Source organism: Aptenodytes patagonicus, chromosome 5 (assembly GCF_965638725.1).
Source record: "Aptenodytes patagonicus chromosome 5, bAptPat1.pri.cur, whole genome shotgun sequence".
Lineage (NCBI taxonomy): Eukaryota > Metazoa > Chordata > Aves > Sphenisciformes > Spheniscidae > Aptenodytes > Aptenodytes patagonicus.
This window is the reverse complement of record NC_134953.1, coordinates 52,940,650-52,968,491: the sequence shown is the minus strand read 5'-3', so window position 1 is coordinate 52,968,491 and position 27,842 is coordinate 52,940,650. Positions and strand designations below refer to the sequence as shown.

General features: G+C 50.2%; 2 protein-coding genes across 12 annotated transcripts in view; one reads left to right on the top strand and one right to left on the bottom strand.

Moving 5' to 3' along the window:
- The window catches only part of PACS2 (phosphofurin acidic cluster sorting protein 2), an 84,634-nt gene extending 67,911 nt beyond the window's left edge, over positions 1-16,723 (bottom strand). For 7 of the 11 annotated variants that reach the window (XM_076339822.1, XM_076339819.1, XM_076339820.1 and 4 more), the window contains exon 1: positions 16,581-16,695. In XM_076339822.1, the coding sequence (XP_076195937.1) occupies positions 16,581-16,636 (56 nt within the window). In that variant the 5' untranslated portion in view covers positions 16,637-16,695. Of the gene's footprint in view, positions 1-4,461; positions 4,509-16,580 lie in introns of those variants that run through there. The other 4 variants (XM_076339818.1, XM_076339817.1, XM_076339826.1 and 1 more) reach the window with 3 other exon arrangements.
- A 438-nt stretch (positions 16,724-17,161) lies between these two features.
- On the top strand, positions 17,162-24,504 carry SEC22B (SEC22 homolog B, vesicle trafficking protein). Its single transcript, XM_076339815.1, has 5 exons — positions 17,162-17,288; positions 17,601-17,710; positions 21,452-21,612; positions 21,943-22,089; positions 22,484-24,504. The coding sequence occupies exons 1-5, from the start codon at positions 17,214-17,216 to the stop codon at positions 22,636-22,638; spliced, it is 648 nt and encodes a 215-aa protein (XP_076195930.1). The 5' UTR covers positions 17,162-17,213; the 3' UTR covers positions 22,639-24,504.
- Positions 24,505-27,842: the final 3,338 nt, after the last annotated feature.

The window sequence follows — 27,842 nt, the reverse complement described above, 5'->3', positions numbered from 1 at the left end:
CCTTTGGAGCCTGGGTACTTACACTGAAGCCATGATGAGAGGGGCCATCCCTACCTTTTCATATCTGTCCTGATTTCAGCTGGGATAGAGTTAATTTTCATCCTAGTAGCTGGTACAGTGCTGTGTTTTGGATTTAGCATGAGAATAATGTGATAACACACTGATGTTTTAGTTGTTGCTAAGCAGTGTTTATACTAAGTCAAGGACTTTTCAGCTTCCCATACTCTGCCAGCGAGGAGGTGCACAAGAAGCTGGGAGGGGGCACAGCCAGGACAGCTGACCCAAACTGGCCAAAGGGATATTCCATACCATGTGACATCATGCTCAGTATATAAGCTGGGAGGAGTCGGCCGGGGGGCAGCGATGACTGCTCGGGGACTGGCTGGGCGTTGGGCAGTGAGCGGTTGCATCACCTCTTGTTTTGGCTTTTTTTTTTTCTTCCTGGGTTTTGTCGTCCGTCCCCCCATTGTTTTACTTTCCATTACAATTTTTTACTGTTGTTGTTATTATTATTATTTTATTTCAAGTATTAAACTGTTCTTATCTCAACCCACGAGTTTTCTCACTTTTACTCTTCCGATTCTCTTCCCCATCCCACCGGGGGGGGCGGAGGGTGAGCGAGCGGCTGTGTGGTGCTCAGTTGCCGACTGGGGCTAAACCACGACATCATCTTACAAACAGTAGAATAATGTCTCCCATTTTAAGATTTTGCATGCAATTTGCAAGAAGTCTCCCAGGCCATGGTTTGGCATGATAGTCAGCACTGAGGCAGTCAAATCCACATCTCTGAAGAAATCATATTTCCCTACAGAAAGAGAGAACAAGAAAAGTGGTTTTGGGGCTCCCACAATCCTGGTGAGCCCAAGCTCTCCAGAGAGCCAGCGCAGATTTGCTACCACTCCCCAGGTGTTTATTCTGAGGCTTCATTTCCACCACTGTGAAGCAAAGGTCAGCTCATCAGCTCACAGCAAGCACCTTGAAACTGGCTGAAGGGAAACACTGGAGCCAAGGAGAGTGCATGCTACAACTGTTTCATGAAGAGATTTTCGTATGTTACGTATACGAGAATTCTGACCACACATAAATGTTCATATAATTACAAATTACTAAGTCATTTCTCTGTTTTCACACTGAATCAGCAAGAACACTGCAGAGACAGTTGCCCCCCCTTGACTGATAGTCAGCAGGGTCCTCTGTTTGCAGATGTACCATCTCAAACACAGATTAGCTTCTACTCAGAGCAGGTCCTCTTGGAGGGCTGGTGGAGAGTGTGAATTCACTCACAGGAGAAAAGCCCGAAGTTACTCATGCAATAGCTTGGAAAAATCTGGTGATAATTTTGGAACCAAGATAGCCCAGGAGACTGTCAGCAGGAGCAGCAGAAGTCTGCTGGCAGAGGACAGAAAACAGAGAAACAAAAGCTAGAGAAGGAGCCTGAATTCACTGTTCAAGAGACAGCAACTGTGGGAGACACAATGCAGTGTTGAATTTCCAGAGATTAGAGAATTGTTCACACTAAGCTACACCAAATTCTGCCTTTAAACTGGTACAAGCCTTCTGTGATGTCCTGGATGTCAATAAATCTGTTTCAACTTACCTATAAACAGACGTCGGCTCTTAGTATGGCTGTGATTCAGTCAGCCCCATACCAAACCCTGGCAGCCCCGGGCCGTAGTGACTGTGACAGAAAATGGTCTGCCTTTTCTGTTGCTGGGGTTTGTTAAGAATCATAAAAAGCAAGAAATCACAAAAGCATCAAGTCTGATGGATCCAAAGAGTAAAGAGAGTTGCAAAATTTCTCCATTCAGTGGGAAGGTAGAGGAGAGCTGCAGCATGCAAGACTGGATATTCCTGGTGCTTCAAACATCAATAAAACTTTTGTCTAATGTGTCCTTTATTATACTCCAGCTGTCATACGATTTCTGCAATACAATGCAGGGAGAGCAAAGGAAAACTCAACTACGTACCCTTTTCTCAGGGACACATCTAACATATTTCCCCACCGTGGATCTACCCTGCTCCAGATACTTGCTATCTGCATGCAAAATAGCAAGTGCTCAAAACACTCTCAGAGCTTGACAAAAATCGAAGTCAAGTGTTTTCAACAAAATCCTCTTTGTTACCACATTCTGATCACTTGGCTACTGGAACTGCAAACCTGTTCAGAGAGATGCCTTAACAATGAAGTATCATTTAAAAATGCATTTGCAGCTGTGCATATTTCACTTCAGTCACACGATTGTGAATTATACCTCAGCATGTCCTTGTAGAGAAGAGGTGGGCTGTCAGGAGGGTGGGAAGGGGGAGAGAAAAGAAAGGAATTTCTACCGAACAAAAGAGCTCCAAGAAACTGATACAACTTTGCTGGAAGCTATTCCCAGCCCACTCAACATTTTTGATTGTATACAGACATACCAGAATCCCAACAAGGGGCATTTTTCCCAGCTAAAATATGAACCATCAGCAAATCTGACCACCACCAGAGACAAATACGACAACCTAGTGGAAGCAGAAGAAAAGCAGAGTGAAATCATCTTATGGTTGTCCTAAACCAAGAGCTACCTCTGAGAGCTCACCGTGGTGGCAGCCTCACACAAACACATGCCCAGTATCCAGCACACTGCTAGTCAGAGCTAAGAAAGCAGGATTCCTGCGCAGTTGCTTGCTTTACTGCCAGAGTCATTTACACGGCACTAAAAAGTACACAAGATACAAAGCACCTTCTCCCCGCCTCCCTAGAAGCCCTGTGAAGAACTGTACGACTTTACCGATATTCACCAGATAGTTTTACAGTGACCCATTCTGCAGGAAAGCATGCGCTGACTCTAAGTCTGCTGGGAAGCCAAGCACTACACGTTGCTTTCACAGCTCAAAACCACAGCAGTGGCCTGCGGCAACACTGAGAGAAGCCAGAGAAGTAAATACCACAAGAACACAGGAGGCAGCACGCAGCTGGGACGTTGGTGAGGTCAGGCTAACCCTACTCACAACCCATCTCTGGACCAGAGCATGTACTCGAGCACCTGGGTGCAACAGGTTTTTTCATCCAGAGATCCTCTTGAACACTAGCACTGTTCAAAGCAGAAACAGCAGGAACCAGGCTACTCAGACCTTCAGGAGAGCAATGCTGCAAAGCAAACCTAAGCATCCGAACCCAGACAAGGCAGATGCATCTTCAAAATGCAGTACCATCAGCATCTGTGCAGGCACCAAGAAGAGCTGAGCACTTTGCACTCAACACGTGCATGGCAAGGGACCAGCACCAGAAAGCTGGCCTTGAATGCAGGTGCAGCAGGAACATAAACAAGAGCTGCTAAGCACTGCCAGGCTGCATGTACGTTTAGGATATGATCCTGGAACAAGGAAACAATTGAATGAACAGCAAAAGCTTATTATAAACTTTTTTAAGGACACCCGGCAGGACCTGCCATTTACATGTCAGAAAAACAGGAGCGTGCTGGCTGAACTGAGAAAATCCACCTCTGAAATCCCTTCTCCCTGGAAGAAGCTCTACCCACTTGCTTGAACTAAGCACTGGCCAGGCTTCTGGTCAAGCGCATCCCCATGGACCAAGGGTAAAGAACCACCACAGTTTTATCTCAGTGAGTAGCTTTACACTTGAGCTGCTGAATGCTACATGTTGGGAGGAAAAAATCCTCTGATCTGCTTTGGTATCTGCAAGCAGCTGTCTCAGATCCTCACTGGGACTGAACACGAGCAGGCAAAGCTTATCCAAGTACCTGGAGACACTCAGAAGTCTATTTGTGAAGCAAGGACAAAGCCTACATTAACGGTCTTCAACTCTGTTAAGCAAAATAAAGCAGAATCCTGGCAGAAAGAAGATACAGATCCCGCCAGCCTGAAAGAGAAATCGGAGCACCTTAAATTCTGGCACGCTCTCAGGTGCAGCATAGGGAAGAGGTAGAAGAGCAAATAAAAGGGAGTTCAGCCCCTAGCAAGCCACTAGCAACATGAAATATATATGATCCAGTCCTTGCAGTTCTCAGCTTTCCTTGCAAATCCTTCATTTTAAGGCAGTGGGTGCAATTTGATCGGGAAAGCGGCATATCATCTTTCTACCAGTTAGAAAGCATGCAGGTATATTTTCATAAAAGGGGACATTTTGGAATGATCCTTTTGACACTGAAAACTGCCCATCCAAGAGGAAGAAACCACAGAGGAAGGCTGCACGACAGTCCCAAGAAACTCAGAGCAGACCCTGCAAACTGTAAATCAGCAGGCAGATGGAAGGGTGGAAAGGGCCATGGGAGGAGAGCTGGATTAGAATTACTAGAGATTTATTATAAGTGATGCTCTAACAATAGCTTTCTTTTAAGAAGGAAGCTCTTCCTGCTGTAGTTAATCTATTTAGTCTGAATATAAATTTATACACTGGGGAAGGACTGCATACAGGACAGGCAACTCCTCAGTCAACCATTTTAAAACACTTACAATACCTACCCAGTAACACGGACCATGGCAGAGGGGGAATAGTCACTCCTCCAAGCAGTTGTCAGGGGTTGTTCAGTGGAGCTGCTCCAGCCTTTACACGGGCTAGAAGATGACCTAGGAAGGTCTTTTTCAGCCACGTTTTCTATTTTCATCGTTTCTCCCCACCCTGAGAGGTCATGCAGATGAAAACATCAATTTAACTAACGCCAGATGGGAGACAAGTTAAGCCATATGAATCTTCACTTATTATATAATTACCTTCATTTCTTGTAGAAACATGGAAATGCTTACAGTCACTGGCTGGATATTTTGTACATAAACAAACATTTCTAGGCTGTTTATATTTTAAAGAAATTAAGCCCACATGGTTTTGACCAACTACTCCATTACCACGTGGCATATTTATGAAAAAAACAAGCCTAATTTTGAAGCTATGCCAGGAGGTTGCAGACACCAATCTCCCCCCCAGGAACCCAAAATAATACTTACCAAATGTGCTCATCAACTCACGGTCACAGATTTACTGGGTAGAAACTTAAGATTATTTGCACTCAGCATTCAATATACCAAATTATTTTCTGCAGAACTCAAGGTCATTTAATTTACCTCCAATGAGCCCCAACACATCAGCAAAGAAAACAGCATTGAAATGTTCAAGCTCATTTTGCTACTGAATGGCAATGGACAGTTTCAGCACCAAACACATCAAACCATGTGCCAGAACTTCCACAGGTCACTTAACTAAAATCTACAGGAAAACTTCATGTGTACAGGTAGGAGCAGCACTGAGAAACTGTTACAGATGCAGCTCTGCAAGTCGTGCTCTTACTATAAAGTCATTAGCCATTAAAGATCCAGTGCATGGATGCCGAGTTCTGAATGGAGCCAGTTGTATTTGTAGATGTCCCATTAGAAACCAGGAGCACATGTTTGAATTTGCATAAGAATCGGTGTGAAAGATTCAGTTACATCCCCAACAATCTCCAGTAGCTTTGGTTACACTGTCAATTATTCAAGTTAGAAAGTGCCTGTCTGACAATCTCCTTGCAAAGAGCCTAGCTCCCAAAACCTTCTTCCCACCAGAGACCTCCCCTTAGAGGAGGGGAGGTCCTTCCAAAAGAAGGAAAGACCACCTCCACCCCAACCACCTCTTCCCCTCGACCCACTCTGCAGCTCTAACAACAGCAGCCCCAAGCTGGAGAACACACACAAGTCTTTGGACCATCCAGGGTTTCTAGCACGCAGCTAAAACACAAGCCTCTAAACAAGGGGCTAGACTTCTCCTCCCACAGTCATTAAAAGTCATTTCCCCGGCCTAAAGAGAAGCTCTGCTAAATTAGAAATGTGGTGCATACATTGGGAGCATACAGAACCACTTATTGCTTCCACTTGATGCCTTTCCAGCAGCAGCACTAGATTAAATGGGTTACCTGCTCCATCCTCATCCCTGCACTCTGCCTGCACAACCATTTGGATCATCATGCAGCAAAGCACAGCAGAGAACTGATCCAACTGAAACACAACCCACTTCCTCACCTCTACTCCCCAAATCCTCCCCCGGTCTGCTTTACCACGTGCACTCTCAAATGCTTGCACTGGCACAAGGCAGAAGGTGCTGGCAAGCAGCAGCCTAAGTGGGTAGGTTACAAAGAGCCACCAGGCACATCGGCCTCAGAGGGGCTGGTGAAAGCTAGCTATAACCTCACCTGAAGAGTGTCAGGACAGTATGCACAGCTCTATGCTCATCTGAGAAAGCTCTTCAGTGAGAGAGCTATTGGAGCTTTGCTGTAACAGACAGAGGACTGGTAAATGCTTAGTGTCTTACATCCACAACTACCCACTGCACAGATGGAATGGTAAAATGGTAGGGACCCTGATGCTGGCTCCCACAGCCAGCAAACGGATACTACAAGTGCTCTGCTGAGAATGGTAACGTCCCTGTCCCTGTTACAAACCACTGAGTTCACATGGTTGAGGCAGCAGTGAAATCAGGACACATGTGACAAGGTGAAATAAAGACTCTGCACGCCTATCTGATGAGCTGGAAAGTTTGCAGGATTGTCTTGAGATTAGACCCCATGTTACAGACACCCATTTTCAGAACAGCCCCTCCAGAGGCAGTCAAATCTAGCTCTGGCACAGCCTCCAGCTGAAGTGTGCTCTCCCTGAAGAAACTCAAGACCGAGTGACCTCAAATGATCCTGCTATATTTGTAAAAATGTGTGCGAGGAGATGTCCTCCAACAGCCCTATGACTTTCATGGGCTTAGGAAAGGCAGAGCACCATCTTGTCAAGCTTCCAGCCTGAAGAGGGTTAAGAGTCACACTGACAGACCAGTTCCTTAAAAGACACGAGAAAGGAATCAGCCTCTTCAGTGTAGAAAACAGGGCTGCTCTTTTAAAAAGAAAGACCTAGATCCACAATCCCAGAGCCAAAAGCATCCAAAGAGAAGCCGTGCCTCCAGCAGGTCCAACAGAACCTCACGAGCTATTCACGGATTGACGCTTCAAGCTGGTACAAAGCTCCCCAGACTCTCACTTCTTCGGTTTCAGGACACACTGCAAAAATGCTAGGTGGGCAGCAAACTCTCTGCAGTAGAAAGAAGGCTGTGCTCCTCCACGGCTGGCCCTCAGCAGCTGCCAGGACAGCTACAAAACCCAGTGGTGCGCCAGTTGGAAAAAGTCGCATACTATATGGAAAGGAAGGCTGGCTGGGAATGGCCTCAGACATCCTAATTGTGAAACTGCATCCCCACATAAATTAAAAGGAGACCACACTGCTGTGTGAAAGGGCAGCCTTGTCCACCTCGCTGTGTGTTCCCATTTCTGATCTAAGCCACCTGCTAGTCTTTTTTTTTTTCCTTCTGCATTAGGATGAAGCAGGTGGGCTGAGCACTGCAAATTGTTTCTCATTCCAGAAGAAGCAGTATGTCCATGCAGGTTCCTCTCATGGTACACCCTGGTAAGCAGCAAGAAAGGGAATTGCACTTCAATAAAATCCTACAAGAGCTGTTTCATGACAAGTCATTGCCAAGCTACGATCTCACCACTTTAATGAGAGCACCCAACAGACCAATGTGCTCTGAAGGTGCAGGCACCATCAGCTCAGCACAAACGACGTGCCCCAGCCTTTGTAGCTGTTCCTTCTGCCCGGTGGCTGCTGCGGGCTCCCACAGAGGATAAGCCTAGCTGGCCGCAGGAGCATGTCACCAGCTCGCCACAACAGCACAGTCACAGCACAGGGTAGTGCAGCTGGGGCCCTCAGCAGAGAATTCCCCACCGCAACACACTGCAGCAGGAGCCAGGACATGTTAGGGATCACTCACACTGGACACAGCAGATGTGATACTTGTGGACCTTTACCTGGTTCTCAGAAGCTGGGGTATATCTGCATTAACCACGTTTCCCAGGCAGATTGTCCTCTCAGCAGAAGAGGGATACAGACTTATATAGGCTATATATAGATAAGGCTTCCTAAGAATCTCTTGATGGGGGTTATTCTCTGCTCTATATCTAGATCTGGCCTAGTGCCTGTTGGGAAACACATACCAGATAAGTGTATGTGCAAACTGCCGCTCATTTTGGCCATTAATGAGCCCTGCACTAGAAAGCCTCGAAACACAGACCAGAACCACATTATGAGCTCCGTGGTTTTCCCATGTCTCCATCTGCAGCTCTCCACGTTTCCCTGCAGAGGTGAAGATCCCTTTAGAAATCTGTCTCCTGCACATGACATTTACTTACCATCAGCGAGGAGCACCTCCAAGCCCTCACACTACAGTGGCTTCGTAGAAAAATAAAAAGAGCAGGGAAGGATTTTTGAACAGTCAAGCTTAACAGAGCAAAGGGATCTGATGGAAGGAGACAGTGTCTTTCTTCAGAAGATTTTTAACAGCAAAATAAAGTACTTTGCTGAGCGGTGAAAACATGTTTCCCTTCACCCTGCACACAGGCACACACTTGATCCCTCCCTCCTCTACAGCCTCACACCTTCAAACCTCCACCTCTCCCCAGCAACATAAACTTAAAAAAATCCATCCTGGATCACCAGGTTCATTCCTTTTTTTTCTTTTTAGAACAGAAGAAACTACCTTCCCAAGGCCCAGGAGAACCTGCAGGCTCTGCAGGTTTTGCTTAAACACCAGTGTTCCCTCTTCCTACTCTCTTCCACTTACCTCCTACAAGGTCCAGAGCACCTGACTGCCCAAAAACGTGAACCAGCAGGAGAGGGGAGTTGGTTTACCTTCAGACCAAACTACAGCTTGAGGGGTGTCCTACACATCTTAAGAGCACAGGGGAGACGGTGGCTACACTACCACCTCCCAGCAACCGCAAAATGATCACATTTATCTATTTCACTTTAACAGTTCAGATGAGCCGCTGCAGGAAACAGGGTGAATTGATCAAACCTCCCAGTGTCCCAGTGCTGTTCCCTGCCCAAACAGCACACACTGTCCTTGGGGGCATTTCCCAGCATGTTCAAAAGTCTAAGACAAAAACAGTTAACTCTCCAAACCAGCACAGAGTCTATGGATGAGGAGCACACTGCGCACAACATCAAAGTTGATATTTTATGCTAATCTGCCTGCTTACAGGAGAACAAACGCTATTTTCCTTGACAACTCTTCTGAAATAAGATCTGAGCAACCATGCAGACTTCAAACTCTTATGAAATATCAGTAAACCAAACACTCTTTCTTTCAGTGCAAAAACCCCCAAGAACAGCCACTCTGCAGTTCAGGCAGACAGTGACTTCCACGAAGCACACAGCCTCCAGAAGCTGCACCCAAAACACAGGTGCTGCAAAGGTGCAGCAGCCACCATGCACCACACCGAGCCCGGCAACAGCACACTTTCTGGCTTGCAGACCCCAGCTCTAGTTTATACGCATGAGAGCCTCCACCAAGCAAAGTTCACAGCATACAAGCTGCTCTGATTTTTATTTTTGCAGCACATTTTAAAAATTAGATTGTTTTCCCACTGGGGCAGGGGAGATCCAACGCTGGCATTTGAGCTCCTGATCAAAAATAGTTACTGCCCTGCAAGAAAGTGCACTTGAAGCCAGACTGGCCTGCAGACTTGCAGCTGCTAGATGAGAAGGAACAAGCAGGCCACCTCAGAAGTAAGGCACAGCTCGTGACAAGTGACACAGCCACGCAATGCACTGCAGGAAAGGCTGAAGGGGTTCTAGAGGAGGAAACAGGTTCCAGGCTCCAGCATGCAACAAGAGAGCCCATGCATCTACTTTTCCAAACACAAGGAGCACATCTCCTCCTCCTTTCCCCAGACTCCGGCCCACCAGGCAGATCTGCAGACCCTCTACTACAGTTGCACTGACCCAAGGACAGGGTCTGCACGTGCAGTAGTCATTGATGACTCTCGTTTTTGAGGAATCCCTCCTCCAGGGCTACTGGCTGCAGCATGCCCACCAGAGCTCTCTAGGCAATTCATTGTTTTAAACAAATGAGTGATTAGCAAGGATCCACTCTCTCCTTGTGAAGCTGGCTGCATGCCCTGCAAGCCTCCACATCACTGTACAGTACTATAATCCAATTAAACCTCACCATGAGAGGAGCTTCACGCTATCACATTCAATTAGGCAGTTAAGCCTCTTATCATCTGCATGTTAGGATCCATTCGGACTAAAACTCCCCCAGCACTGTTTAGGAGGTGGCATTCTTCGACCAAGCAAGGACACACAGATGTCATGTTTGGAGCCACAGGAGGCCCATACAAGTTAGGAAATTCGTATAGCTGCCTTACAGGGAGGTAGAAACACAGGAAAAATAAATACAGTGGCCGGTTCCTGCCCACTCACAGTTACACGCCCTTTGAGGTCCCCCACTCTCCCTTGTCCTCCTGCTCCCCAACTTCCCAGGGAAATGGGGCAGTTCTGAAGGAGCACAAGGGGCCCAGGGGAATTTCGCTCTCTTTAGTTAAGTCAATGGAAAGACGAAGGCTAATGGAGGACCTGGCAATACAGAGTCATTTGGCAGCTGGCCACCAATTCCATAGGAAATACCCTCCCTAGAAGGTCACCATAACGGTGGCAAAATTTGGCCCAAAAGAATTAGAAAAAGCTGCCAAGATGTGACGCAAATAAAGCCAGTGAGCAGGCCAGCTTCCTGCGTGAGGCCAAAACACAAAGTGCTCTTGGAAAAAGAAAGATTAAGGGTTGCAAGGAACATAATGGCCTCTTGTAACAGCTGAGTTGTTGCTTTTCTTTTCTTGGCAGAAAAGAGGGATGTTTTATTGCTGGTTGATTAATCTATTATGCAAATCATTTCATAGCTAATTTGATACAGCCACAAGCTTGCCACAGAAATCATCCGCAGGCTCAGAGCTGATGAAAGGTGGAGTATCAACACCTCCATTCGACAGAGCTTTTATTTCCTGGACAAGCAGCTGCAGGGTCGCCTCCTGCCACGCAGGGCTGCAGGAGCATGGCCAGACCTGCTAGGGAACACGAGGGAAAGGTCCCTTGGGCACCTTCACTTGATGGAAGGCAAGGAAAGAAGCCCTTCGAAAGAGCAGCCCTTCCACTCCCAACGCCCTTCTGCACTGGCCATGTGCAAAGTGTCCAGATGAAAACCATGCACAGCCCCATCCAGAGACCTTTCGCCAGCAGCTTGGAGATTTTAAGACTTTTTCAGAACTGTTCTTGACATGCACGAGCTTCATCTTATGTCAGCTAAAAGATGACCTCAAAGTATGTCTAACTGGAAGTTTGACTCCAATGACCACTCAGCCTCTAGACAGAAAATTTTTTCCACTAAATACAAGAGTCCAAATTACATTCAGTAGTATCGTACAAAGTGACAAACTTAGTAACTGCTGTGATAGGATTTAAACGGGGAGCACTAAGGGATCACTTGATCTTGCCCAAAGTACTGTTATTTTGGTCTTGATCTCTTCCACGAAGACTAGGAGAAATAGGATGTCCTGGCTCTAAGAATAAAGGGGTTGGTTTTGGCCACTGCATTTTACCCCAAGCATTTCATTTCCATCGCTCAGTTGTGGATGCTTTTCCTCATGCATCTCAAATATTCAACATCGCCTTAGCGATTTTTTTTTAAAGCCTATCCTGTGCGCTCATTTGTGTTCAATTTCCTTCGGTGTAAAATGTTAGGCATTCCGTGCTATTCAAACAAAGTCAAAACAAAGCCTCCAAACAAGCACTTCTGAATGTACCTAGTCATCTGAGTAATTAGACATTTTCCTAGTTCCAAATGCACCAAAAATCTACAGTGAGCCTCAAACGAACGTGCCAGCAGTTATCCTAACAAGAGTTCTCTCCCAAATGTTAGCATACCAACAGATCAGGAGGTTAAGATACATTTAAATTAACACCTCTCCCTACCTGAATTAACCAGCATTTTTAATTATGTAGCATCACCTGATCATAATTATTACTCGAGCAAGTTGTCCACCTTTCTCTGCCGATATGGCACATAGTTGCCATTGCTCGAGCCAGGCCAGAACACGCTCTCACTGGCCAAGCAAAGCTCCCATTCCCAGTGTAGGCACGCATCCTTTGTACCAAGAGGCAAAGCCTCTCCCTTCCGAGCGCATTTGCAGCAAACCCTCACGGAGAATAGCCAGCTGTGGACTTCATGCAGGTCACAACCCCCTCAGCACTCGGCTGGGAGAGGGAGTTAACGCTATGTAGGGGTGCAAACATACAGCTTGCTGGAGTGGCTCCATGCCCCAGCAGTCCTCACTGTGTCCCTCCTGGTCACATGTCTGTGCTGTTACCTTCACATGCTCGCAGACCCCTCTGCAAACCACTGCAACTCATTAGCCTACAGGAAACCAACAGGGAGACAGGTCAGAAGACGGGAGCTGGCACAAGAAGAGGAGCCTGGGGTGTGAGCAAACTGTTAGGATCCACTCAGCTGCTGTGAATCCACAGCCTCACCCCAATCAGTTTCCACTGCCCCTGGGGATATCCGCACCAGGGCTGGTGTGAAAGTCTGTGTGCTGCAAGGCCATCCCACAACACGCTGAGCAGTAACATCCCTGCACCAGCAACCTCTTGTTCGAGTCCAGGGGATGTGGGTAGATTCCCTTCATGTTTCCTCACCCAGCAGGCAAGCTAGCATGTGAAATGCTCAGGCAGTGCCCAGTAAACAGCCTCAGATCTCCAGCATCATCTTTTCCCAGGTCTGCTCCACAGCTTCCTATGTATCTCTTGCTCCAGCAAACCCCCTTCAAACAAAGCTTTCCCCCCAAGAGCACTCTTCCTCTAGACAGCCTCCCCATGCTGCTGTCTCCTCACGAGGCTCCTTCAAGACAGGATGGTACTGCATCCTGCCATTCACACCCACAGCTTCATCAAGAGACTGGAAATAAAAAAAGAAAAAGGAAAAAAACCCAACACCGCCCCCAATAATTCTTACTTTTCAGTGTGAGGAAACAGAGGGAAAAGTTTTGATTCTCACAGTCATGCAGCAAGAAGACCACTCTTAGTTTTTACAGGTGGTAGGGTGAACTTTACATAATGTAACCTTCCGCAAAGGAAAATATTTCAATGCACAGAAGAAAGAAATGGCAGAAAAAGGTAGGCATCTCTCCCTTCTGGTATGTAGCAGTTACGCCCAGATATTGAGACAGTTTGAGTCACATTTCTGGGATGACTAAAAGAAAGTACTTACATTTCAGAAGCACTACGGTCGGTCAAAACCCCCCAGAGCTACATGCGCTGAAGAAAGAAGTCAGAAAATCATTTCTGCGAATGGCAGAAGAGAAAGGGAGACCAGCACAAGTGCAAAACACCACCTAACCTTAATTTTCACTCAAAACACACAATTGCAGAACAATGCTATGGTTCTTCACTATTATTCTTCCTTAAGTTTGGACACAGCCTTTTCACACAAGGAAACTCTACAGAGGCACCAAGGCAGCCTTCCAGATTTTACTGACGCCCGCCCCAAGCTGAAAGGACTTTCAGTAAATCACCCACCAAAGAAGAGTGCGTTGAAGAGCAGTGCTTTAGAGATCTTCCTCCCACAGTCTAGTTCTCAGCCATCATCTGGGAAGCATACACCACATCTGCATGAGGCCCTCCACCTCAACACCCACCCACACAATTTAGGGCAATGCAGGCACAGCCCGCTCCAGGCGCTGCTTCCACCCAGCCCCTCCTGCTCCAGCTTACTGTAGGAGGAACGGTTTAGAAACGGGGTAAGATTTATTGTACCAAAAAGAAAAGGGAAGGAAGCAACATTCCCTCCCCAAACACATGCCCCTCTTCCATGAATCCTCTGACTTTCTGCCAAGTTCAAGCCTCTTCTCAACTAGGAAGGCCTGTCCTGTCAACAGAAACCCAGAGGGGAACTTGTAACTGGAGGAAATCTCAGAAGAGACCAAGGCAATTCCACAGTACTTGACCACACACCAAGGCTAACTCTCCCCCACATCCTCCTTTCACGTCCCCACAGATGTCTGCTTGAACAACAATCTCATTTTGAGTAGTTTCCCCTGCAGAACAGTTTTCATTCCAGTCTCTCTCACTTTAACACAAAGAATCTTAAATGCCATTGTGCCACAGGAAAAACCATTACAATATGAACTTAAAATACAGAGGCAATAGTATAACTTAAAGGTTTTCAAACTCCTGCCTTCTCTGACAGAGAGGTTTGCTGCAAAGCCTGTAATGAAATGCAAAGCGTGGACCCAGTGTAGCATCACAAGACACGATGTTAAATGATTAGCAACAGCAGAATTGAGCATCCAGGCTCTGCATCCCAGCTGCTGCTACAGAATTCACTGTTTGCCCAGCACAAGCAGCGTAGCACACACCTTACTGTGCAATCAGACTAACATCACTGCAGGAGCTGCAACCTCGGCTGCTCCTGACTTCATTTCAGATTAACAAAAAACACTTGGCACCCACAGCTACAACTGCAGACCTGCCAAACGTTGCACCCCGTACACAGCCCTCACACGCTTGACCAGCCCATGTGGGGCAGTCCATGTCCAGCGGGGCTGTGGAAAGACCTGCTCATTTGGTCAGCGGCGGCGGATGCGGCAGCTGGATGTCTGCTTACCCCCCTGGGCTCTAGGAGAAAAGGGCACCCAGGAACAGCAAGCAAAGGTGATGGCAACAACAGGGCTGAAACCAGAGGAACCCACCCACACAAACTCCCTTATACAAAAGCAATGTTCCTAGAAGGTCCCAGTTGCCCCAGTTCTCCCGTCGCTGGCTGCCTCAGGCCCCAGGGCATGCAACCTGAGCACTTCCACCACCTGAGCATCCTGCTTCACAGCTTGCTTCAGTGACTCCAAAATTTCTCCTTCAAGCCCCAGTTCTGCCCCACCTGCCCAGATACCCACGTCCTTTGCATCACCCAAATTCCTCCAGGCACCTCAACCAGCTGCCCGCAACCTGCTGTCCACCTGCCCAATGCAATTCAAGCACCCAGGACCCACCCTAAATGCCAAGTCCTGTGCAGATGCACCCCCATGCCCTACCACATCAAGGCAGGGCCAGTCCTTACACTGCATTTTCTGGTCATCTACAGATTTGCAAACAAGCAAGCTATGTTGTGAGCTCGTTTTCAGATCTGCAACTATCAGCATAAATGATAATGCAGAACTAAAAGTCCTTGACAGCGACAGACATTTGTTTTTCTATTTCAGTTTAACAGGCACTGTTATGAAGTTGGATGAGATGGAAACCCAACTGCCTTCCTGTAGTCGAGGGCACGAAGGAGAGAACAGTTTTCAAAACGGCGTTACAAGAGGGCCTCCGTGTCCTCTGTACACCACCAGGGTCGATGCAAACCGCACTGGAATCCTGTGCAAAAATCAAAAGTGCGCCAACTGCTCCTCCGGCTCCTCCCATACAGGCAACTCCTTCCACAGCAGAGGGACTCCTTGAAGAGGGGCACGTTCCCCTTGGTGCTATTCCCCTTCCAAGACCTCCCGCTGCAGAGAAGAAAGGCTAAACAAGACACAAGCAGAGAAACTTGCTGCCCAACAGATACTCCTAGGCACTGTCAGCACAGATAAGCTGTTATAAACCAAGATCATCTGCAATTGCAGGACTCGGGTTTTCTTCTGCCCCGTGCTATCTTCCTGCCCACGATGTCAAAGCACTACGACTGTGGGTAATGTTTAAGCTAAGATAGTCACTAGTCCCATGAGCAAGCTGCTAGCCCTGCAAGACAGGGGCACTGCCATCAGGTCCAACCTGCTATCTGGATGGCACAGAAGACAGAGGGATTTGGGGGGTTTGTAAAGGTTGCAAAGCTTTACATTCCTGCGAGGTCAGCCTGATGACTCTGTTCCCTTTTTGCTCACTTGCTGCGTCCCCATTAAAAAAAGAGAAAGAGGAGCACTTCAGAGATTCATCTGTGGCATGTTTAAATCCTCAAAGGCGTTCTGTTAAAGCCAGACATGAAAAGCACAAATTTTATAAAAACTAAAAGGGATCCCTCCCATGCTGGCTAAAAAAAGCACAGGCAGGGACGCATCCGCACGTTTATACACACACACCAGAGGCGGGGAAAGATTCGAGACTGGGAGCGGGTGAAAAACCAGCAGAAGAGAAACTGATGCCCACCCCGAGGCAACTGACGTGGGGCATTTACCAGGCAAAGGCCCCGTTAACAGGACACCCCAGACGGGATGGTGGAGCACGGGGAGCGCGACCCGGTGCGAGAAGGAGCTGGACACCCCAAACCCTGCCACCAACACACACCGCATGCCAGGTTTTTTTGGGGGGGCACTCAGACGCATGGGGGGGCCATAGCGTGACCCCCTGACAGACCTGGTGCAGAGAGCAGCACCCCCTCCCTTTTTAGGGTCGCGGGGTGCCTTCACACAGTCCCTGAACCCCCCACCCAGCCCAAAACCCATTGAAGGGGTAGGGGGAACCCTGTCCATCACTGTGGTAACGGTGGTGGGGGGGGACACGACACCCCAAAACGGAGGAAAGGGACCCTAAAACTGAAGGAAGGACCGCGAAGCTGAGGGGAAAGGGAGGTTGAGGAAGCAGCCCCCCGGGGCCTCGCGGCTGGGCGCGGGCCTCCGACCCGCGGAGGCCTCCGCGGGTCGGAGGCCCGCGCCCAGCCGCGAGGCCCCGGGGGGCTGCCCGCTTGAGGAGAAGGGGCCGCCCACCGTTACCTGGGGACGCAGCTAGGGCTGGAACCGTCGATCTCCCAGGTAGCGAAGAGGTTCATAGGCACGGGCCGCCCCAGGGCCCCGGCACCGCCCGGGAAGCTGAGGCGGCTCCGTTCCGCCGCCGCCGCCATGGCTGCCGGCCTGCGCGCGCCCACCGGGCCGCCGCCGCCGCCGCCCGCGCCGCCGCCCCGCCCCGGCGGGGGGGGGTCACGTGCGAGGGGGCGGGGCTTTAGGGGCGGGGCTAAATCACGGTGGAGCTCAATGGGGCGGAGCCATGGGAGAGGGCGGGTACCGGGGCGCGGCTGAAGTTGAGGGGCGCGGCTTGTGTATGGGGAGGTGCTCCAGCGTGGGGGGCGTGTCTGTGCTGAGGGGGCGTGTCTGTGCTGAGGGGGCGTGGCCAGGAAGGGGATGTAGCTGCGCCCGGTTCTGCTGCGCTTTCCTCCCCCGCTGCGGCCCCTTAGCGGTGGGGTCGTGTTGCCGCCCGGGCGGTTTCCTGGCGCGCGGCCGGAAGTGCCCGTGCTGCTGGCGGCGGTGGGACCGGATGTTGCAGCGGCAGGTTCCGGCCAGCTCCGTGGCAGGGGCAGGCGGCGGGTGTGGGGCCGGGCGGCGGCGGGCGGGCCGCAGCGGGGCGCGGAGATGGTGCTGCTCACGATGATCGCCCGCGTGGCGGACGGGCTCCCGCTGGCCGCCTCCATGCAGGAGGACGAGCAGGTGGGGCCGCGCATGGGCGGGGGGCGCGGGGCGCGGGCGGGGGGCCGGCCCGGTGTGTCGGTGAGGCGCGGGCGGGGGGCGGCGGCCCAGCCGGACCCTCGCAGCCCCTTCCCACAAGGCGGGCGGCTCTTGCACAAGCATTTCCCGCCCGGTAGTCGCGAGTGAGAGGTGGAGAGCCGCCTCTGTGCTGCGGGGGGCAGCTCCTCCTCCTCCTCGGGCTGAGCCCGAGGTCCCCCCGGAGTCCCCCTGCCTGCGGGCGGGTGGTGTTTCTCTGGTAGCAGCCGCTCCAAACAGCCTGTTCTCCCTTCTCAGTCAGGCCGCGATCTGCAGCAGTACCAGAGTCAAGCGAAGCAGCTCTTCCGCAAGCTGAACGAGCAGTCCCCCACGAGATGCACTCTCGAAGCAGGAGCCATGGCTTTCCAGTAAGTATCTGTAGGTGTGATGGGGGAACAGGCTTCTGCCACCATGGAAATAAGTGAAGGCACTTCTGGTGTGTGTTTACGGCTGGGTGAGTGGGAGGATGGCCTTTAAATTCAGGGCAAGCTGGCTTTAGGTCTGCTTCTATAACAAGGGTCCTTTAAATCTCCTGCGCTGTCCCTTTCTTCAGAGATTCAGTGACATGAAAAGACAGGAACAGGAGTTTTTTGGAAGGGCAATCTTTGGCAAAAGAGGTTTTGAGGGCAACTGGTTGGCTTACATATGATGACTGCAACAAGTTTTTTTTTTTTAATTTTTTCTCTCGGCTTCTGGTTGCCTTTGGTGGGGGGTTTATAGTGGTCAGAGGATGGCCCTGATTAACATAGTCTGGCCATCCCTATCTCCTCTTGGGTTTGGGTGTTGTCACCAGAGTTAACTGCAAAGTGCTGCTCTGCATTGTCCTCTTTCTAGAAGTTAAAACTTTCTAGAATTTAAAAACTCTCTCATTTTAAATGTTTCCATGGCACTGCATGGGTGCAGCTCTGACTGGCAGTGAAGCCTTGAGAAAGAGTCTGCACAGATCCAGTAAATCCCTTCTTGTGTTGCTTCCATGACACAAGCAGAGCGATTTCTGGGAAGGCTGTGCCACTTGCAGTGTCCAGGAAATCAAAGCCTCTTGACGGTGGCTGTAATGTCACCAGTTCTGACAAGGTGGGAGGACTTGGGCAAGCTCATGTTTTGACAGCTGTCTCAAAGAAACAGCCAGGTTACCTGTCTGGCAGTGAAAGGAGTGTTTCTCCTCCTGTATTGAGTTAGTCCCTAGGCGGGTTCCACAGGCAGTTAATTGACAGCTGCTGCTGCAAAGAGCTCAGCTGCTGCCTCCTTTAAGGTGGGATGTTAAGGCAGGACCTATATGAAAAGAATACTTTCAGATCAGAAAGCCTCCTGTGATAATAGTACAGGAAGGGGAGGAAATGAGAAGTTTAAGATTTAGTCTAAAATAATGCTGACTGCTGACCGTGCTGTTTGTTAACGCAGCATGCCATTTTTTCTGCCAAATCAGAGCTCTGCTGAGGGCAGCACAAACCAGGGCAGAGCATTTTGTGGCGTAAAAGTTAGAAGTGCGGCTAAGGATATTGCTGAACTTGCTGAGGTGGTATTGAATGTTTTTAGCTTGATCAATTCAGAGAAGAGTCTGGTCTTGCTGAAATGTGAAGCTTCAACTACGACTGCTGAAGTGATTTCTGTCAAATGTAGTGTTTAGACTTCGGCGCCAAAAGCTGTGTCACCCTTTCAGCTACAGCACTCGGCGTGCACGGCTGTGCAGGTACAGAAACACCGATGGAGTCTGCTGTGCTGTCAGCCAGTAGTTGACCTTTGGCTGATGAGTGGCTGAACTGGCCCTTACCTGTCATGTTGAAAACAACCCTTGGCCTTTGCCACTGTTACCAGGATAAAGCTTTTCTCTCTTAAAATGATCCAAGATAATTATAAGAAACCTGCTGGCTATACTCGGTGTGAAGATATCCAGAGTACAGAAGTTAGCAGTGGCAAACGGCAACGTCTGCCCCTTGTGTGCATACCCTGCCAAGCAGTCGGCATGATCGGGTGCTGTGCTGAAGCTCGGAGGCATGCTCAAAGTGTAAACATGAGAAGCCCAGCTGTGTAGGAGCTCTGCTCTGATGTTGAACTGAGGCTGACAAAATTGTCTGAATCTGGGACAGAACGAGGTGTGCTTGCTCTCTGTGGTGCTGACAGATCAACTTTAAATCCAACACATCTAATATCGCATCAGGGGAAAAGCAAGAGGGAAATACAGCTGAAGAGCTCCAGGCAGGACCAGCTGGCCCGAGCAGAGGTAAGAGAGCTGTACCGATGGGGAGTGTTCCTCAGACTGCTCTCATCTCGAGTTTGCTGCTCTGGCTCTCGGGGAATACTGTCAGAATTCCTATCTGATGCCAGTTTTGCATATTTCAAAAGACTTTTTCAAATATTGCTGTTCATGACAGTGGCTAAATCAAGCTCCGGGTGATGATTTGTAGGAACTCCAAGCTGTTAAGCAGGTCCTCCAAGGGTAAGGGAAGAACAGAGGCGTGATGTACTGTAGGATTAGTCTTGCACACTGATGCAGTCCAAGCTGACGGACATAAAAAGGAATAAAAGCATGGTCTCGTGGGGACACGCTTGTGGAATGGATTATAGTAACTGGAGTTTCTTGCTTCTGGTTGGGGTGGATCGGTTGTTATTTGAAGGCTGGTGGGATTCACACAGGCCGTATAGAGGCAGGAGAAATGGATACTCCTGAGCCCAGAAACAAGTTGAGGATGGTTAATTCAAAGGACTTGGACCTGTTGGGGTATCTGGAAAAACAGTGTGAAGGGGAAGTTGTTTTGTAAGCCTGATGCGGCTATTAACAAAATTTTAAGCTACTTATTTAACTACAGTGCCCTCGTGACTGGGTCAGTTCTTTAATACACTGTTAATCTTTATGCTAACTAGACTGCTACGTAATGGCATTATGCAGAAAGTCAAAGGAAGGTAACATAAAAGTAGCATTTAAACTCCACCCTGAATAATACAGATAAATATTCCAAAGTGTATGCAGGGCTATCTACCGTCTCCACTCCCTTGGTTTTGGTGGAAATATTGTTGCCTTTATTTTTCCATTGGCTAAATGAGGAGGAAAATGTAGTTGGGAATGTGCAGCAGCAGACGGATGTAGCAAAGCCTAAATAACCCAAATCTCAAGATTGGTTCTCTCTCATCCCTTATTTCAGTAGGCTTTTTAGCTGGATTATAATGAAAGGCCCCTGTTCTCAGTGCCGACAGAGGCACTGGAGCTCACACTGAAACAAGGTCAGCACTAAACCTCTGCAAGCAAATACAAATTGGGTGCAATGGCAATGGGGTGGTGGGAGGAGGAGAAAAGGACCTCTCTGCACATTCAGCTGCAGAACAAACCAGACAGCATTGCACAACAAGACCAGTTCCTGTTCCAACGGATGTTTTGGAGCTTCTAACATCGCAGCCGAAGAGCTGGTAGCAAAGTCATACTTACCCATGGCAAACCTGTAGGGGAAGTCACCAGAACCCATCTAGCACCAATATTTTTCCCCAGCTGCCTTTGAGGTCACGCATATGGATAGCGACGCCCCACCAACAGGCTGGTGTTAGGGGGAAGGGGATACCCAGCCCTCCAAAACAGAAAGCGGGAGCTGGCAGTCACTGGGTGGCTTTTTAGCACGCCGAGACCAAATTCTTGTGCATGTCCGAATCTCGGGGCAGAGCTTCCTGTTTGTGGGCCTCAAGTACTTGGCTGTGCTGCCTTGCCTTAGAGCTGTGTTGGCCATCTTCCCCTCTTCTGGCAAACTTTCTCGTGCTCCCCTCCTTCTGACTGCAAGAGGGAGGGAGGGTGTCCTCCCTTTTTTACTCCAAAATTATAACTCCTTTATTGCTGGTATTTTGTTAAGCTAATGATACTCACAGGCTAACTTTTGTTCCAGCGAAGTCAAAGTTCAGGCCTGTTGGCACGGGTATAGGGTCTAAGGCTACAAGAAAATTTATTTTAGGTAAAGAAAAAATAAGCCATTACTTTGTAGAAAGGTTTACACCTGGTCCAAACATGGCAAATGGGAAGTCCCTGTACCCAGTTCTCATTGCCTCATAGGAATAAAAGTATGCAGGGTGGTGTTTCATAGGATAGGTTCAAAATTGGTTGATTAATGCTCTGTTTGCTGTTCTTCTAGCTACATCATTGAGAAAGGAGTGTGTTACCTGGTCCTGTGTGAAGCTGCATTCCCCAAGAAACTGGCCTTTGCGTATCTGGAAGACTTGCATTCAGAGTTTGATGAGCAGCATGGCAAGAAGGTGCCGACGGTCTCCAGGCCCTATTCCTTCATTGAATTTGGTGAGGTCCCCCTCCCTGTGGCTCGTTAGGAAACTTCTTGCTGGGGGGGAGCAGCAGCCCCAGGATCCTCTCCATCTTGGCCTATGGAACTGATAGTTCAGCCTCTTCTTGGCACTAGAGAAATGGCCGTTTTGAGCAAGAGAGTAGAGAAGTGGTAGGGAAATGGTAAATGTCCTTTGATTCAGATTTCCTGCTTTAAGCCTCTTGGCCTCGATTCAGTGAATATTTGCATGCAGTCTGCTGGCTGTCTCAGCAATGCTCCCACTCCTTCAGCAGCTGGGCTGCTCTGTGTTAGGTAAGATTCCCTCTGACGGCCGCCTCTTGTTCCAGATACCTACATCCAGAAAACCAAGAAGCTCTACATTGATAGCCGGGCAAGGAGGAACCTGGGCTCTATCAACACAGAGCTGCAAGATGTGCAGAGGATTATGGTGGCCAACATTGAGGAAGTCTTACAGCGAGGAGAGGCGCTTTCAGGTACAGGGAATGGCTGATATTTGGCATATGGTTCCTTGTCCCCTCAGTCAGCTGGGTGGGTAGAGCATGCCGGAGGGAAAGGCTTGCTAATCCCTGAGCCTCCCGAGAAAAGCAGTGGACTCAGTGAGTGTTTCAGTTGGATCAGTTGCATCCTGAAGCACCTGGCAGGTGTACTGGTGCTTCTTTTGGGCGAGACCAGTGTCTCACCAGCTTGAGTGGCTCTCATCCCAGCAGGACAAGCAGTAGAGCACTGCAGATAGGCACAGGGCATGCTGCCATATAAAACTGCTGCGCTTCCAGCTGTTCCAGAGAAACTTGTACAGTTAATGTAACATTTGGGGAACATCTGGTTGGGTTCATCTTGATTAACTTCTCTCCCCTTTCCCTTTAACAGCTCTTGATTCCAAGGCCAACAACTTGTCCAGTTTGTCCAAGAAGTACCGTCAGGATGCGAAGTACCTGAACATGCGTTCCACTTACGCCAAACTTGCAGCTGTAGCTGTGTTTTTTATCATGTTGATCGTCTATGTGAGATTCTGGTGGCTGTGAGCAGGTTGCAGTCACGGAAGAGGGAAAGCCGGTAGCCTGGCAGGTGTATGTGTGCAGGACACTGTTCACGGGGGATGTGCATTAGAATCCACACAGGACCTTCACCTTTATGGGAGTGTCCTGAAATTGTTAGGTGACACCTGACTGCTACATCTCTTAGTGAAGCCTAACAATAGGTGCAAAGGCTTGTTGACTACAGGCTTTTCCTCTGAGGCAGTTTGCACTAGGGTACTGCAGAGTTTGGCCTCCCATGGTTCTGCCCCCCTCCCGGGGGCACGCTCTGGGAACAGCCAATCAGTGCGGTTTAGCGTAATCACATTGTATGTCCTCCTGTTGAGTAGCTCTAGTGGGAACTGGACTCTAATGAACATTCCTTGTGTTGGCAATGTTTGCTTTTTTAGAATCTGGGTCTGCAGTTATTTTTCTTTTTTTTTTTTTAAAGACAAGACTCCCCCTTTTGAAGGCAAATACTGCACTGTACATATAATAGCTTTCACCTCTGTCAGAATAGCTGTTGTTGAGTTTTCTGTGTCTGACATCTTGGCTTGTTACACTTTAAATTGCTTTAGGAAGAAATGGATGTTAAATTATGCCTTAAAATACATTCTGTCTAGTACTAGGAGGGGCAGTGAAAGGCTTCTATATTGCTGATTCCTACAAAATTAAACTGCAGGTTTGTAAGTGTCCACTTTCCCTCTCCTGATGGCTATGTATGACAGTGTGTTTCCATGTGAACAGGGTGTGTAATTCAAGTGCTGTTGGAGCGGGCACAGTGCAAACTATGTCAGCACTCTGTATTTTTCCCTTCTGTCTACAGATTCACTACACTATTTCCTTCCTTTTTATAACTGTGCTTTCCTTCCAAAATGTGTCAAAACTGCCAGCATTTCATCTCTGGGATGCTTGTTTTCTTTCTCCCTCTTTTCCCTCACCCAAAACAACCAAAAAACCAAAACTCTGAATGTTGTTGTGAAGAAAAGGCAGTGTTTCCTTAAAGAACACTTTAACTTTACATGAAGGATTCAAAAGGATAACTTTAAAACAGTGGAATCCTTTGGAAACACCATCTTTTTTTCCTGTGGTCACCCTCTCCCTACCTCACTTGGGAAGTTGAAACTGTAGGTGAAGAAAAACTCGTTATGGGGCAATAGTATGTAGCTTCTTTCTTATGGGCCAATCTATATATTTCCAGTGTAATGTGATTTTTTTTTTATCAGTCCACCTGTGCTAAGAATAACATTTTACCAGTCAGCTTTTGTTTTTATTTAAAAAAAGAGAAAAACCCCACAGCTCAGGCACTCTTCTGCCATCAAGTGTCTGCCGCTTGGTAGGAAGCAGGCGGTGTCACAGATGGAAGTTTCAGCACTCCCCAGCACCTTTTACAAGCACATAATCTTGCGTAGTTCTGGAAGTATAAACTGTGACCTGGAAGTGTTTCCTGCCACTGGGTAGGAAACGGGGAGCTGTTGTCCTGTCTGGGAATGCTCCCCAGCTTGGCATCGTGTTGGACTGGCAGGGAAGCAGTTGGCACTTGTGCACCAATAAACCTAGCAAATCTGATCTGCCGTGTAGTCTAAAATCATCTGGTTTCTGCATCATGCCTCCAAGTGTTACTTTGTAGATTGCTTTATTATTATTATTTTTAATCCTTTTAAGTGGTGAGTGTCCCTAACAGGTGAATGTCCCAGTGATGTAGGTCTGTGTAATGTAGGTGCTGAAAGGTGAGCAGACACTGATCTTACGTGGATTGTCGTGATTGAGGGGAGTGACGCTTCTGCAGCGAAGGGCAGCTCGGGGAGCAGTTGCCTCCTGCAGCCCCAGTGTCAGCAGTGAAATAAACGCTTCTGAAAAATCCTCTCTGCAGCATAGAGTTGCCCGTGTCTTGTTTCTGTGATCTCAGAGGGTGCTTTCTTTCCTTCCAGGGGCACGAGGGTAAAGGCCCCATAGCTGAAGCCACCTGGGATAAGGGCTCCTTTTTGGAGGCAGAACTAGTTGAAAAACATGATCTCTGCCATTTTCTGGCAGAGAGGCTATACTTTGGTTATGGCAGGGGTCTCTTTCCCTGCTGGCATGTGTCTCTGCCTGTTGGATGCAGGCAGGCAGCCTCCTTGGTATGGGCAGAGCCTCGTAGGTGTGTGGGCAGATTTTTACGGGGACAGTTTTGTGGCGATGCTGTTCATGTGGGGCACGCATGAGGTGGAATGAACTGGGAGCAGGGCATGTGTCCCCTATGGTGTGCATCAGTATTAACAGGGCACAGAGTTGCAAATGCTGCTTCCCTAGAGGCAGGCAAGGAAGGGTCCTCTCCCGCAGGCCAGCGTGGAGCTCCAGGGAGCGTTTCATGAGCAACTCCCTTGCTGCATTCAAAATACAGAGCCCCTTTTCCTCCCTCACACAGGGCAGAGGTGCCGCTGATGCTCTGTGCGAGGGAGGTGTAGGCTGGGGGTTGTTTTGCTGGGGGCTGTCTGCAGCTCCTGAGCAGCCAGGTGTGAGGTTAGTTGCTCCAGTCCCGCTGCTCAGGGCAGAGGGGAGGAGAAGCTGTTGCTGGTTTCTCCATGCATTAACTGACAGCTTGCTCAAGGCTGGGCTGGGTGAGCACCTGTGGGCTCAGGGACGTGGCTCCCTGCCCTGGTGTGCAGCAGCGAGCAGTGGGTGCAGGGTGCAGCCCTGCTGGGTGTGGGTGACTGTAGTGGTTGGGTTGCTGCTTGCTATGGAGTCACGGTGCTGTGCACTTGGTGCTTGGCAGAGGCCCAGAGCTGGCCCCAGAGCCGCTGCCTGCAGATGGCAGTGCCTGCACGGAGCTGGTACACAGTGCAGGGCTGTGCCCAGAGCTGGGGAGATGAAGGGGGCTCCTCCTGAGGGTACCCCCACCTCATCGTGATGCCCTGGCCTCCCCAAAGACCCGCAGCCTCGCTGGGCCTGGGCTGCCTCCCCATGAACCCGGGATCTACCTGCAAGGGCTCCTGGACTGTGCCACACAAGGCTGTGCTGCCTGGCCTTATCCCATCACGCAGCTGGGATGCTGCAACTGAGCTGGATGGGAATGCTTCCCAGCAGGGCGTTTGCCCGAGTCGCCTCCTACCCAACGCCCATCTTATTTCTGTTTCTGAGCTGCCCCTCTGCCTCCAGCGGCTCTGGAGCAGCCTTTGCCTGCTGGGTTCCTCCGCCGGGTGTCCTCCCTGGTTCCTGTGCCTGGTCCCCTCAACCTGGCAGGGGCTGAGGGTTTCTGTCCCATGCCAGGTGCATGCAGAGCAGAGGGGAAAGCAGGACCTGGGAGCAGCGCAAAGTCCTGGCACCTCTGCAGCACCCGAGCCCTGTGTCCTGGAGGGTGCTAGGGGCAGAACCGGGCTCTCCCTGGCCTCACAGTGTGCCCATTGCCGCTGGGAAACCCTTGGCATGGGGTACGGGCAGAGAGCAGCAGGGTGCAAAAGAAAAGGGGATGGTGTGAGGTGCCCCAGGACCTGCTCCATTCATTGTGTGTGTACAGAGGTGACAAGCCTCGTCACAAGAGTGATCTTTCAGAAAAGCTGTCGGTTTTGGCTGTGCTTGCTGCTGCCACTGCTCAGCTCAGCTCAGCTCAGGTCTGGGCACCCCTGGGTATCCCTGTGTCCACGGGGCTGGGGGTGCTGTTGGGAACAGTGCCTGCTGGAGGGACCGTGTGTGGCTGTGCCTACCCTGGCCCATCACAGGGCTGCACTGGGTGGCTTACACTGCCAGGCGTGCCAGTGCTGGGTGGCTGGTTTTTTTTCCCCCAAGCATCTGAAAAGCGAATCAGTGAGAGCAGACGGGCAGAGCTGGTTCCCGGACGCTGCCAAACCTGCCCTGGGTGGGGCATGGCACCGTGGAGAGGAAGAGAGCAGCAGGACGGCAAAGGCTGGCAGGGTGCTCCAGTCACAGTCTCAAATATAAACCAGGTCCCACCTGGCAGGGGCCATGGCGATGCTCTGCACTGTCACCACTCCCGGGGAGCAGCCGGCTCAGGCACTGCAAGGTTTTGGTTTCTGTGTTTACTTGGGCACCAGCTGTTTTCCCCCGCTTTGAACCAGCTCCTCACACTCACAAACCCCTGTTTTGGGCAGGTTTTCAGAAAAACCCACTTTCAGCAACTTTCCCTCTGGGGCCCCAGGAGAGTTTGACCCTGGGCAGTTTCTGGCAGCTGCTTTGCCATGAGTGAATGTCCCAGTGGTGTGGAGGGCTGTGCCAGCATCCCTGTGGCACGGCAAGCACCTGCCCGGGGCACTCGATGCCAGATAACTGCCTGGGCAGCAACGGCCAGGGTGGCAGGGCTTGGCGTTTAGCCTTCAAGCCCCCTAGTCCTTGTCCTCCCTCCCTTGGGGGCTGCTGTGGGGCTGGTTGGCACCCCAGGACTCTTTCCCAGCCAAACGCTCTGTCTCTCTGGGGGGCTCTCGATCCCACAGGGGCCAGGGAGGGATGCCCCGCAGAGCTTGGCTGGGGGGCTCAGGAGGTCGCCTTCCCCACCCTCTCCTTGTGCTTTGCTCTGCTGCATTGCTGCTGAGGTGACCTTTCGGAAAGGAGGATGTCGATTTTCTGCTGCCTGAAAATGAAGGCTTTTCAGATGGCAGGGTGCTGGGCTTGGCAGCTGGCCATGGGCAGCTGACTGCCAGGACCAGCCCTCCTGCATGGGCCTGAGTCAGCGCCGCGTCCCATCCCAGCGCACCCCCAAACTTTCCCGTCCCCCCTGTCCAGGGTGACGCAGCTGGGCTGGTCCCCAGCCCTGAGCACTCAGCAAGCCCCAGGGCAGGATGTGGGGCACCCGCCCAGCCCCGACAGCCTCCTCGCTCCATCCCTGTTGGCCCCCCAGACCTGAGCCCTTTGGGGGTCCCTGGGGGTCCCGCTGCTCCTGAGCCCCTGCAGCCAGTGCTGGGGAGAGGTGGGGTACAGCCTCTCCACCGTGGGTGCTCTGCCTGCACTTCCTGCACAGCCTCCGACCCAGCTGCCCACGCGTGTCCCCAGCTCTGCTTCCCCAGGGGCAGTCATGCCACCTCCCTCCCAAGCCCGTTCCCCTTCTCCCCTGGCTTGGCAAACATTTGGATCCCCTGTGGGTGCAGGGGTACCCCGGGGTTTGCCAGGGTCCGTGCCCACAGCACTGAGCCCTGCAGCGTCCCATGTGGCTGCTCCCAGTTGGCTGTGGTCACGCCTGAGCTCGCAAACCCGCCAGAGGGGATAAAGCAGAAGTTGGGGAG